Consider the following 14,283-nt stretch of genomic DNA (forward strand, 5'->3'; position numbering starts at 1 on the left):
GGGAAGACTAAATGTGCAAATAGAGGACTGAGTGCAAAATGGTCAACATGAAGATGATGTACTGGAATAGTTTCTAGGACACCATCAAAATGGCATTGGAATTAACACAAAAATGATTCAAATATATGGTCATAAACTAGTGCCAAAGTGGAACTTAACAGACCTTAAGGGTGGAGTTGCTTAATGCTACAGGTTTATGAAGCATCATGGGCTTAGCAAGCAAACCAAAACTAAAATCTCTCTCAAAATGCCACAACAGCATGAAGAGAAAGTGTGGAACTAAGCCAAACACCAAATATGGACAAAATTCCTCTGATATTTGATATGTTGAGTAACAGAGCTATTGTCATGAAAGGTGCAAAAACTAAACTACAACAACAAGTGGACATGAAAAAATGCACTACACTGTTGTCTTTTCATGTGGTACTGATGGTACAAAACTTAATCCAGTGATCATTTTTAAGTGGAAGACAATGACAAAATGTCCTGAAACATCACCAGGTGTTGGTGTTCAAGCACGTGACAAGGGTTCAATGGAAAAGGCTGATATGAAATTATGGATTAACATAGCACAGGAGAGAAGGAAAGGTGCTTTATTGAAGAAGAGCTCTCTTCTTGTGCGAGATCAGTTTAGTATTCGCTGAAAAGTTCTGTGAAATAGAAATTTGGCAGAGCTTGCTGTTATTCTGGGAGGACTTACTTCACAAAGAGAGGAATGGAACAAATGGTTGATGGATGTGACCCAACATGAAGTTGCTCTGAAGGGAGCTTAAAACGATCTACAGTCAAACAAGTGTGTCAGTGGATAAAACAGTCATGGTCTAGAGTGAGAGAAGACATTATTGATAAATCTTTTAAGAAATGTGGCATAAGTAATGCTCTCAATGGCAGTGAAGGCCATCTTATATATGAAGAGGACAATGAAGAAGAAGAATAAGAATAAGAAGAAGACAAAAGTTCAGATTAAGATTTTCACAGATTCTGAAGGTCAATTCAGTTTTATAAACTAAGAATTTTTTTTGTCTGGCTTTGCAGCCTAATAATAAAATGGTAAAAATTGTATTAAAAAAATTGCTTGAAAATTAAGGTGTGTCTTATAGTCTGTAACATCCTATAGTCCATAAAATATGGTAATTTGCCTAGTAAAGTGCTTGGTCCTCTGAGTATGTAAGCCACCACTCCTGCCCAAACACTGATATTAAAACAAACCTGATGCCTTGCTTCCATGACCTCTCAGAGACATGCATTACAGTCCCCCATGGTTACTGTGAGTAATTTATCATCTTACTCAGTGTTAACCTTCTCTCAGCTAACAGAGAGTAAAAAAAAAAAAAAAAAAAAAAAAAAAAAAAAAAACACCCACCCAGAATAGCATTGCCATGAGTGAAGCTTGTGTAGCATGCATTTTTGCCACTAGGCATGTATAGCGCAACCTATTGCCAGTTCAGTGCCGCCTGTGTTGTTGACCTGGCTTGTTCTGTTCATCTGCAGAGATTGATTTTGCTAGCGCTGTTTTGTTCCGGTTTCATTTTATGATGGAAAGTTGAAGTGAACAATATGCAGCTGTGAAATTTTGTTTTATAGTTAGTAGAAATGCTGTTGAAACTGTTTTGATATTGAAAACAGTTTACCACAATGACACTATGGGAAAAACTAAAGTTTACAAGTGGTTTGCTCCATTTAAAAATGGTGACATGTCGATTGATGGCGAACCTCATTCTGGACATCCATCAACTGTCCAAATTGATGAAAATACAGAAAAAATTCGAGACCCTGTGCTCAGAGACAACTGATCGACTGTCAGAGATTACTGGGTTATCTTGGCGCTTGGTTCAGCAAATTTTAATGGAATATTTGAGATTGAAAAGGGTTGCTGCCAAGTTTATTCCTCAGGTTCTCAAAAGGAACATAGAGTTGAAACATGATGTGCTTTGAAACAACAGCTTGAACTGATCCAGATTTTCTGTCAAAGACAATGAATCATGGTGCTATGGTTACGGCACAGAAACAGAGCTACAGTCAAGCCAATGAAAGATGTCATCATCACCCCCTCAAAAACAATGTTGTCAATTCAAATCAAACATCAAAACAATGCCGATCTGTTTTTTGGATGCCAAAGGCATAGTTCAGGAGGAGGATATTGGTGTTTAACGTCCCGTCAACAACGAGGTCATTAGAGACGGAGCACAAGCTCAGATTAGGGAAGGATGGGAAAGGAAGTCGGCTGTGCCCTTTCAAAGGAACCATCCCGGCATTTGCGTAGAGTGATCTAGGGAAATCACAGAAAACCTAAATCAGAATGGCCAGACACGGAATTGAACCGTCGTCCTCCCGAATGCGAGTCCAGTGTCCTACCACTGCGCCACCTCGCTCGGTCAAGGCATAGTTCATTCAGAGTTTGTTCCTCCAGGTCAGACCATCAATCAAACTCTTCATTTGGAAGTTTTAAGAAGATTGCGCAGCAGTGTTCATCAAAACAGATTCGATTTGTGGCAGACAGAAGACTGTTTCTTTCACCACAATAATGAACCTGCACACACAGCCATTTGTGTTAGACAGTTTTTGGCTAAAAATGGCATGGTTCCACTGTCTCGTGCAACTTACTCAACTGACCTGGCTCCGTGCAATATTTCCTTACTTCCAATCATGAAAAGGGGCATGCATGGACACCAATTTGACAACTTTGAAGAAGTCAAGAAAAAATGAGGGAGGAACTGTCCGCCATTTCAAAAGATGACTACAAAAAAGTTTTAAACAATGGAAGCACCAGTGGGACACATGTAATGGTTGACATGGAGAGTATTGTGAAGAGGATAAGGTTGTTTTGTAAGTAATTTGAAAATATATAGATTTTTAAAAAATAGTTCCTTTTTTGGGAGGGGGGCATACTCCCATCATATATACATGCAGGGGGGTGGGGTCAGAGTGGGGGCGTGTTTTCATAATTCTTATCCTAAATGGCTTGATTGTTTTTGATGAGGGTCTTTTTTTTTTTGGTGTTGGGGGGGCGGGGGGGGGGGGGGGTCACCTGGATGTTTCTTAGCTATAGCTGAACCTGGTAGGTGGAACTGTTGTCAAAATCCATAATTTCTTTTTGTTTTGTAATTAGTACATTTATTTATATATTTTTTATTTATCACATAACAAACATATAATCCTGAATGTTTAGCCCCTTAGCAACTCTCAATACTGACTTATGCATCAGTACATGAGTAAGCTCATTGTGTTGTAGCTTGGCATTTTTTGACATTTCAATTTTTGATTGTGTTCGGTTTCTGATATATTCTGTGTATTGTAATTGTATGCATACTGAATGAATTATTTATCTATGAATTCAACTCTGATACAACAAATTACAATTTATACACACTTCCTAAATAAAATGATTTATTCCGTATTCATTTGTGGGATTTCAATTATGTTGCAATGTTTATGACGGTACACAATATATAAGTATATACTACTGATTTATTAAATAATGTGTGTTTCATTCATAACAAATTATTTTAGTAATCTGTGGCATTTGACTTACACATTAACATATGAGCAAGCTCACTGCATCATAGCCTGGTATTGTTTTGAGATTTCAAATGCGGATTGTTGAGTTGTTACATATTTCATATATTGTAACTGCATGCATACTGAGTGAATTATTTAGATTTAAGAGACCCACTTTTCTTAATTTTGTTCTTTGTTATCTAATTAATTAGCCAATTAATGCCAAATGCGTATCATATCATATACATTGCACACATGGTTTTATTTAGTATTTTTACCACTAGATGGAATGGTGTACACTGCTTACAAAAATTTGTGCATACAGTCAGTGGGCGCCGCTCCACAACAATGGTAGTTTTCAGTGACACAAAAATACCATTAATGCACCATTAACCATTTCCTTGTACTGCTACTCCTAACTGGTAAGGTAATGTGCTACATAAGAATTTTATCCTATACTAAAACTGCTTATATTGATATAAATGTTTGACCTATGGTTTTATTATTAGATCAGAATGACAACTAAGCATGATGATATATCTGCTTGTAAAATCTGTATATAGGCCGAAGTAATAGATTAATACTATGTTGTGCGACATCTCATACAATGAGAAACAATCACTACTTTTAAATGTACACAGATCAAAAAAGTTTTGCGTCACCTCAGTTGAAAGAGTACGGAACCTGTACAGAAAATTGGAATAGATATCAACATAACCATTATTTCTGCCCTTTTAATTGCTCATGAAAACCACAGACTGCATGTTGCATCCCCATACAGCAAGACCTACACAGGTGGTGGTCCAGATTGCTGCACACACCAGTACCTCTTAATAACCAGTAGCACATCCTCTTGCATTAATGCATACCTGTATTTGTTATGACATATTATCTACAAGTTCATCAAGGCACTGTTGGTTCAAGTTGTCCCACTCCTCAACGGCAATTCGGCATAGATCCCTCAGAGTGGTTGGTGGGTCACATTGTCCATAAACAGCCCTTTTCAATCTATCCCAGGATGTTTAATAGGGTTCATGTCTGGAGAACGTGCTGGTCCCTCTAGTTGAGCAATGAAGGAAGTCATTCACAAGATGTGCACGTTGGGGGCACGAATTGTCATCCATGAAGACAAATGCCTCACCAATATGCTGCCAATATGGTTGCACTATCAGTCGGAGGATGGCATTCACGCATCGTATAGCCATTTGGCACCTTCCATGGCCACCAGTGGCATACGTCGGCCCCACATAATGTCAATCCAAAACAGTAGGGAACCTCCACCTTGCTGCAATCGCTGGACAGTATGTCTAAGGCATTTAGCCTGGCCAAGTTGCCTCCAAACATGTCTCCAACAATTGTCTTGAAAGCATATGCAACACACACTGGTGAAGAGAACATGATGCCAATCATGAGCGGTCCATTCGGCATGTTTTTGGGCCCATCTGTACAGCACTGCATAGTGTCGTGATTGCAAAGATGGACCTCGCCATGGACGTCGAGAGTGAAGTTGCGCACAGTTTCAGTCATACCATGATGTCCTGTGGCTGCAGGAAAAGCATTATTCAACATGATGGCATTGCTTTCAGGGTTCCTCCCAGCCATGATCTGTAGTAGCCCTCGGGCGGCCTGAGTGAGGCATGTCTGAGCAACATCGATTTGGTTCACCCCAGGACAGCTGGACACTTGCCTTGTTGAGAGCCCTTCCTGGCACAAATTAACAATGCTGACATGATCAAACCGTGGTATTGACCATCTAGGCATGGTTGAACTACAGACAACACAAGCCGTGTACCTCCTTCCTGGTGGAATGAGTGGAACTGATTGGCTGTTGGACCACTATGTCTAATAGGGGCTGCTCATGCATGGTTGTTTGCATCCTTGGGCAGGTTTAGTGATATCTCTGAACAGTCAAAGGGTCTGTATCTGTGATACGATACCCACAGTCAATGTCTATCTTCAGGAGTTCTTCCGAACCGAGATGACGCAAAACTTTTTTTGATGTGTGCAATTTAGGAAACATTTCTTTTTTTCATTTTTAGAGGAAAATAATAGATGCAAATGTTTCTTGAGGTCATTTTGCTAGATTGTTATGTATTATACTTTATTGGCAGGATAAATAAATACTAGTATAATCCCATCAATCCGCGTGATGTGGGAGAGATTCTAAAACTATTTCAAAATCTCAGCAATAAAAATAGTATCTGCAGTGAAATAGAACAAGCAGAAGATCTTGATTTAGTCCACCTTCCATCACGTAATGGAAATGATTCTGAGTGTGATGATGCTCTAGTAACAATGAAAGAATTGTTAGTTACAGTGACATTGGTAAAGGAGCTCTTTTGGAGCCAATGGAAGAAAAAGCCACTTCAGAAGGAAACAGAAATGATGTCATTGTGCAGCCTATGGTAGAAAGCAACAACAGAGATAAGAACACAGAAGAATTATAAAAGAAATATAAATCAATACTGTCGAAGTGAATATCAAAGGGACTGAAAAGCATTAATGTTGGCAGTCAAGTAGATTACACCGGTAATAGACCAGAACCTTTTCTTGTGATTAAAATGAAGCAGTCTCATATGACGCACGCAGAGAAGGAAGAATTTACAGAGTACATTTGGAAAGAGACAGTGAAATATGCTGCCTAGAAAGGTTATTTAGAATTTCAACCATCAGTTGATGAGCTATAGACATATTTTGCAATTCTTATTCTTTCTGTTAACAATCCAGTCTCTTTTAAAAGAATGTATTTGGAGGCAGGGCAGATACTTGCATTTATCTTTTAGTAAGTCACTCAGTAAAAACACGTTTGAATAAATCCATCACTTTCTGCATTTCAACGATAACACAACTATTGATCCAAGTAATAAAGCTTACATAATTGATCCACTTTTGAAACATCTCAACATCATGTTTCTGCAACTTGTTCAGCCACTAGAACATTCGTTCTCTTTCAATGAATCCATGGAATGTTACTATGGTCATAACAGGATGAAACAATTCATAAGGGGAAAACCCATTCGCTATGGTTACAAGTTATGGTGCCTTGCAATATCTGAGAGCTATGTTGTGAAGTTCAGTCCTTACTATGGCACTGGTGACAGAGAAGAAGGAAAAAGATTGGGAAATTCAATTACAGAAAATTTTTGTCTATGTTTTCTTCTTCCTAGTTCTGTTTTCTTTGTTGACAACTGTTACAACTTTCAACCACTCTTGTAACAACTATGCAAGCATGAATTATACTGCACTGACACTACCCCGAGAGACAGAATTGAGAAAGTACCTATGAAAAATTTAAAAAAGGAATCTTGTGGATCTTGTGTTCTTCAAGACGAACACCTCACACAGCTAAGATGGCATCACAACAGCCAAGTGACATTAGCAACAAATCTTCAAATCAGCAATGGTCTTATCATAGGGATCTGCAAGTGATGTAGTAAAGTAGAATGGAAACATGTAACCAGGCCTCAACCAACCTTCGTACAACTCTACAACAGAGGGAGGAGGTGTTGATCTTTCCGACAAACCGAGAGGTCCCGTATAGAACCAGGATCTGCTCCGATAAATGGTACTGGCCTCTTGTTAGATTCTGCCATGACGGTAGCCTCAAAAATGTGGATGCTCTGTAGAAAAGTGACTAATGTAAGTTTGCTGTTCAGGTGAAGTGTTGTACCATCCCTACTGGCATCACCAGTAATGGATAAACCTCAAAGGCCCATGCGAAAATCCACAAAAGGTGTACCAAAAGACATCCACAGCGACAGCATTGGACACTTCATGGACAGAATTTTAGCTCAGAGCAGATGTAAAAATTGTGGAAAATGCACAAAATTTCATTGCACAAAATGTAATGTTGGTCTTCACCCAGATTCTTTTTTTTTTTTTTTTTTTTTTTTTTTTGCACATAAACATTGTGCAAAATGTAGAACAAATCACTGATGTAATGTGATGTTGGACTTTGTCCAGTTTGTTTTTATTTTCCTAATACTATTAACCACTGGATTGTAAATTGGAAAAACAGTAATGCGTCAGTTTATATGAATAAAATTAGGTGTAACATTGTTTTCTTTCTATATAAAAAATTACATTGTTCTATTGAACTGTAAATGTTAATGCCCATTGTATGATTTATCATACATGAAATAAAACAATGTAAAAAATTACCAGTTTAGACATCAATACATGCTGCTACCCTTAAAAGAACTTCTTTGTCTTAATCTTATCAAAATCAAAAACAAAAAATAGTTTTGGGCATTAATGGATAATATAGATGACACATTTTAATTACACTGAATAAAAGATTTTACTTCAAGACATGTATTTTGCTAGTGAAATCTGTGGCAGAACATCAGCCAACTGAGTCCTCTAGTCTGTAAATAAAATTCTGCAAACTACAGATCTTTAGCTCTCCATCTCAGAACCCACTGGCAGAAGCATAACTTGGAAAGGTCATCTCATGGCTCAAGAGCTCACACAGGCTGCTCCAGCAAAACTGTCCATGCGAGAGCAAGCTTTATGCCTCTAGAAGCCCCTGTACTTCACACACTTGCCTCAGATCACTTTCACCCAATCTAAACACTCACACCTGTGTTTATAGCGTGCAAACTGTGAGGAGTCTACTTCAACCACTTATCCTTGTCACAAATGATAACATATCTGCAAGTTATTGTTAGGGCCTGGTGAACACTGTTTCAGACAGAGTACAGTGGTGAAGATTTCACTCAATGTGCATAAAATGATCCTGGCAAGAAAATTACTCAGATTCTGAGCTAGCAACATGATCCCACAACGAGGCAGTTATCTGCAGGATAGTGAGTAATCAACTAAGCAGTCAACAGCGATCTGATGCAATTGTGCTGTTGAATGCTTCGAGTGGGTCATTACTGTGGGGTAACAGTTGTATTCGGCAACAGAGAGATATAATGAAAAGTTTAGTTTACTGTAAGTTTATTTTATCACTGTTTCATTAAACAAAGAATAAACTGAGACTTTGCTCATACACATTTACCTAGGTATGATAAAAACAATTTATCTGCACAAGATAAAAACAGCTACTCTTTGTACATGTACAAAGTGCATCCTGCATACGCACATGTGTAAAAAGCAGCCCGCCCACCCATAGGTTAATATAAAGCTTGACCTTCACTGTTGTAAACAGCTGTCAGCAAAACAACAGAGTGCAGGGACCACAGGGAACACAACTCACCTCAAAGTCATCCTCGCTCACTGCTTCATCACCTTCCTCATCCTCTGTCTTCTCAACATGGAATACACTACGCTCAAGAAATTCTTCTGAAGATGAACATTCCTGGAACAGTTTTAAAACATGCTTTATCAGGGAAGAGAAATGAAACACAGATAAGGGAATATAGTGAAAATAAATTAGTTGACACTCAGGGAATTATATCAGCAAATGAGATACAAAAAGTGGTATATGTGTTTTCCTCTTTGTCAGCAAAATAACTGATGGTGTCGTGTGATCCACAAATGCAACAGGGGGGCAGGGGGAAGGGGGGGGGGGGAATATAACAACTTTGACACAAATAGTGCCCTCCGCCATACACTGCTCGGTGGATAGCAGAGTATATATGTAGATGTAGGTGACAAAAGTCATGGGATATTTATATGCACATTTATATACAGCGGTAGTATCACACAGAGAAGGTATAAAAGGCAGTGCAATGGTAGAGCTGTCATTTGTATTCAGATCAGTCATGTGAAAAGGTTTCCGATTTGATAATGGCCACACAACGGGAATTAACAGATTTTGAATTCAGAAGGGTTGTTGGAGCTAAACACGTGAGACATTCCATTTCTGGAATTCAGACATTCCAATATGGGAATTCAATATTCTGAAAGCCAAAGTATCAAGAATGCGTTGAGAATATTAAATTTCAGGCATTAACTCTCACAATGGACAACACTGTGACTGATGCCCTTACATAAAGACTGAGAGTAGCATTTGTGCAGAGTTGTCAGTGCCAACAGACAAGCAACACTGCACAAAATAACCACAGAAATCAATGTCATACATAAGTCAAACACATCTATTATGACAGCATGGTGAAATTTGGTGTTGTGGGCTATGGCAGCAGACAACCAACATGAGTGCCTTTGCTAATAGTACAACATTGCCTACAGTGCCTCTTTTGGGCTCATAACCACATAGTTTGAACCATACAGATCTGGAAAACTGTGGCCTGATCACATGAATCCCAATTTCAGTTGGTAAGAGGTGATGTTAGAGTTTGGGTGTGGCACAGACTCCACAAAGCCATGGACCCTAGTTGTTGGTAAGATGCTGTGCAAGCTGGTGGTGACTCCATAATGGTGTGGGCTGTGTTTACATGGAATGGCCTGGATACTCTGGTTCACCTGCGCTGATCATTGACTGAAAATGGTTATGTTTGGCTATTTGGAGACCATTTACAGTTATTCGTGGACTTCACATTCCCAAACAACAATGGAATTTTTACAGATGACAATGTGCCACGTCACTGGGCCACAATCATACAAGATTGGCTTTAAGAACATTCTAGACAATTTGAGCAAATTATTTGGCCACTCAGATTTACAAACATGAATCTCATCAAACATTTTTTGAGCATAATTGAGAGATTAGGTCATGCACAAAATCCTGCTCTGGCGATACTTTCACAATTATGGACAGCTCCAGAAGTAGCATGGCTCAATATCTCTGCAACCAATGTCCAGTAATTTGTCGAGTCCCTGCAGCACTGAGTTGCTGCACTACACTGGGCAAAAGGAGATCCGACTTGATCCTTTGAAGTATTCCATGTCTTATACCACCTCAGTGTAAAATTTAGACTCACTACAATGTGAAAAAGACTTCTGATAATGAAGAATCTGTTTATGTCTAATATAAATTTAAGTATTAGGAAGTCTTCTCTGAAAGTATTTGTCTGGAGGAGCAACAAAACATAGTCAATAAACAGTTAGGACAAGAAGTGTATTCGAGACTAAGTGCTACACAAGAATGTTGATAATTAGATGAGTAAATTGAATAAAGAACAGCTCATAATGAACAAAATTGCAGAAGAAAGTAATTTGTGAGACAACCTGACTAACAGAAGGGCTAATCTGATAGGATGCATCCAGAAATAGCAATGTGACATCATTTTGGTAATGGAGGGAAGTAATGAGCAAACAAGTTGCAGAGGGAGACTAAGGCATGCGCAGAATAATCAGGTTGCAATGCATGTAAGTTGCAGGAATTATGCACAGATGAAGAGGCTTGTACAGGATAGACTAGCATGGAGAGCTGCATCAAACCAGTTTTTGGACTGATAACCTCCTCAACACACAACAAGACAAGAGAATGGGTACAACAAACTTTCTGGCAAAATCACAGAGAAACACTCCAACAACCTCCTATCATTTGCATCAGTCTAAGAAATGCAGATACAAAAATAATTACAGCTATGATCATAGTAGTGAACAAGCATTGTATCAGTATAAATGTATACTGTACATGTAGACAAAAAGTTCAGTCCAGCAAATAACACACTGCAATAATCAACAACAACTAACGTTGGTTTAACATTGTTTCACATGGACATGAATTAAATGTCACACCATAGAAAATGGTGCCTTGTTCACCATGCCACACAGTACTAAACAGTCAAAGTGCACATCTGGGAAGGCTGTCCATCTTACAAAAAATACGGAACATAGCATATACATCAAGGAACTGGCAACATATTGATAATTAATAGATTTACACAGTGGCAGATATCACAGCAGAGATGGTGGCTGCTGCTTCCTCTATTCACGGATGGATTGCTTGTTTCAGAGTGGCTTTGCCATTCAGTGTAGTTTGGGATGGACAGTTTGACCCTTGTCTGTTCAAGGCTTTTGCTACACTGTTGGGCACAGAGAGGATTAGAACTACAGAATATGGAATGATTTCATCATGTGAAGGCATCATAACATTTGTTACAATTCACAGCACTGGAAGGAAACACTACCCATCATTCTGCTGGGCATCCAAACACCTACACAGAAGGATCTGGGAGCAATGGTAGCTGAGCTGGTATGCAGACAACTAATCTGACTACTGGGAATATTCTTCGACAGCACTCCAACTGACATTATTGAACAATCGGCCTTTGTTACTAAGCTGCGGTTGCACGTACGGCAACTGCTTCCAGTAGCAATGAGCACACATCAATCTCACTATGTAAAATATTTTTTCACCCTCTGTCATGCACCACACAGTGGTCAGCAGAGTATAGAGGTGGATGTAGAGAGGAAAGGGTCACAACAAGGATAAAAAATCAGGGTGAAAGGATATCAACAGTAAGATTTGCAAATGACATTGCTACACTCAGTGAAAGAGAGTAAAAAGTACAAGAACTGTTGAATGGAATGAACAATATGAGTACAGAGTAAACTGAAGAAAGACAAAAGTAATGAGAAGTAGCAGAAATGAGATCAGTCATACTCTTAATTTAAAATGGAGACCAAGAAGTCAATGAAGTGAAGGAATTCTGCTACTTCAACACCAAAATAATACCAGAGGGATGAAGCAAGGTGGACAAAAGGCAGCCCACCACAGGTGAAGAGAGCACTCCTGATCAAAAGAAGTCTATTAGTACCAAACATTGGCCTTAATCTGTGTAAGGAATTTCTGAAGATACAGGTCTGTAGCACAGGACTTTATGTATATGAATCATGGACTGTGGGAAAATTAGAAAAGAAGAGAACTGAAGCATATGGGATGTGGTGCTACAAAAGAATGTAAAAAATTAGGTGGACTGGTAAGATAACGAATTTGGAGATTCCCTGCAGTATCAGTAACGAGAGGAGCATACACGCTTACATCTACTTGATGTCAACAAATTAACCTATTACCTTTATTCCAAGTTAAAAGTGCAAAGAAAGCTTTATTATCATAGCCAAATATATTTTTTATGATGAGACCAGCAAGCTGCTGAGAAAGATGAGGGGATAATACTTCAAGCAGAGGTGAAGGAAACAATGAAAGACAATGCGTCACATCTTCAAACTACACTGAAGCAACTTTCCATGTCAGAAGGAAATGTCAAGTGTTGTCAAATGTTGTGCTCAAGGCAGTTTGTCTTCCATGTACAAATACAGACACCAGGCAACAGCTTTAACACTACAGTCAAGTGCTGATGGACTGGCGAAATAATCTCTCAGAAGGGAATTCTGAAATTATAACACTGCCTTTTTTTTTTTTTTTTTTTTTTTTTTGTGTAAAACTTTCAACAGTGCATGGTCTCAGAGCTGTTGCTGTATTTTGTCCAACTGATTAGATAACATAGCCAGGTTATGGCTGCCAGGCTTCATGTCAGGGTGACTTTTATGGGGGCACAGTTACATGATAAGTGGTGGGGAAATAGAAACGAAAAAGATGAAAAGGGGAGACGATAAAAGGAGAACTAAAAGTAGAAGGAGAAGCTAAACAATTGGAGTGTACTGTAAAGGGGAGAGGCTAAAGATGTAAGGAAAGAAATGGTAATTATCTTCAGAATGAATGTGCCAAGCAATAGTTCTAGAAGATATACCTTTTTGTGTTGTGTATTTTGCTGTACTCCTCATTGGTCTTTTTAATCATTTTTGCACAGCAAATACATTACAATATTGAACAACTAAATTTCTATGACATACCATAAACATTCAAAAGTGATCATATATACTTACAACATAACATTTTCATCAGCGCAGACAACAGTAATAATGCTGTTAGTCAATCAGTTCTATTTACACAGTCTGCAAGAAATTCTACCATTTTACAATTTAAAATGTCCTGACAAATTTTCTACTGTCATTGAATGCTGAGGTGATAACAGTCACGAGATATCTCTTAATATCCTGTCAGACCTCCTTTTGCCCAGGGTAATGGAGCAACTCGACGGGACTCAACAAGCTGTTGGATGTCCCCTGCAGAAATACATAGCTATTGTGCCACCATGGCCATCCATAATTGCATAAGTGTTGCCATTGCTGGATTTTGTACACAAACTAACCTCTCAATTATGTACCTTAAATGTTTGATGGGATTCAGGTCGGGGATCATTGGTGGTCAACTCATTTGCTTGAGTTGTCCAGAATGTTCTTCAAACCAACTGCACACAATTGTGGCATGGTGTAGTGTCATCCATAAAAATTCCATCACTGAATGGCCGCAAATGGTCTCCAAGTAGCCAAACACAACTGTTTCCAGTCAATGATTGGTTCTCTTGGACGAGAGCACCCAGCCCATTTCATGTAAACACAGCCCGTATCATTATGGAGCCACCACCAGCTTGCAGAGTGCCTTGTTGATAATCTGGGTCCATGGTTTCATGCACTCTGCACCACACTCAAACCCCTACCATCATCTCTTACCATCTGAAATGGGACCCATCTGACTAGGCCACAGTTTGCCAGTCATTTAGGATCAAACCAATATGGCCACAAGCCCAGAAGAAGTGCTGCAGGTCATTTCATGCTGTTAGTAAAGGGACTGGCATCAGTCATCTGCTGCCATAGCCCTTTAACACCAAATTTCCCCACACTGTCCAAACAGACACATTTGTTGTATGTCCCACACTGTCTTCTATGGTTATTTCACACAGTGCTGCTTGTCTGTCAGCACTGATAAGTCTATGCAAAAGCCGCTGCTGTCAGTCATTAAGTGCAGGCCATCAGCCAATGCGTTGTACATGGTGAGAGGCAAAGATTGAAATTTCATATTCTCGGCATACTCTTGACACTGTCGCTCTCTAACTATTGAATTCCCTAACAATTTCCAAAATGAAA

The 14,283-nt window shown here is 39.0% G+C and overlaps 1 protein-coding gene across 7 annotated transcripts in view; it reads right to left on the reverse strand.

The window, feature by feature from the left end:
• LOC124550887 (zinc finger protein 239-like) overlaps nucleotides 1-14,283 on the reverse strand; it is a 270,087-nt gene that overhangs the window by 123,315 nt on the left and 132,489 nt on the right. For all 7 annotated transcript variants that reach the window (XM_047125660.1, XM_047125651.1, XM_047125658.1 and 4 more), the window contains exon 7: nucleotides 8,702-8,803. In XM_047125660.1, the coding sequence (XP_046981616.1) occupies nucleotides 8,702-8,803 (102 nt within the window). The remainder of the gene's footprint in view (nucleotides 1-8,701; nucleotides 8,804-14,283) is intronic.

This window comes from Schistocerca americana, chromosome 9 (genome assembly GCF_021461395.2).
Source record: "Schistocerca americana isolate TAMUIC-IGC-003095 chromosome 9, iqSchAmer2.1, whole genome shotgun sequence".
Classification (NCBI taxonomy): Eukaryota; Metazoa; Arthropoda; class Insecta; order Orthoptera; family Acrididae; genus Schistocerca; species Schistocerca americana.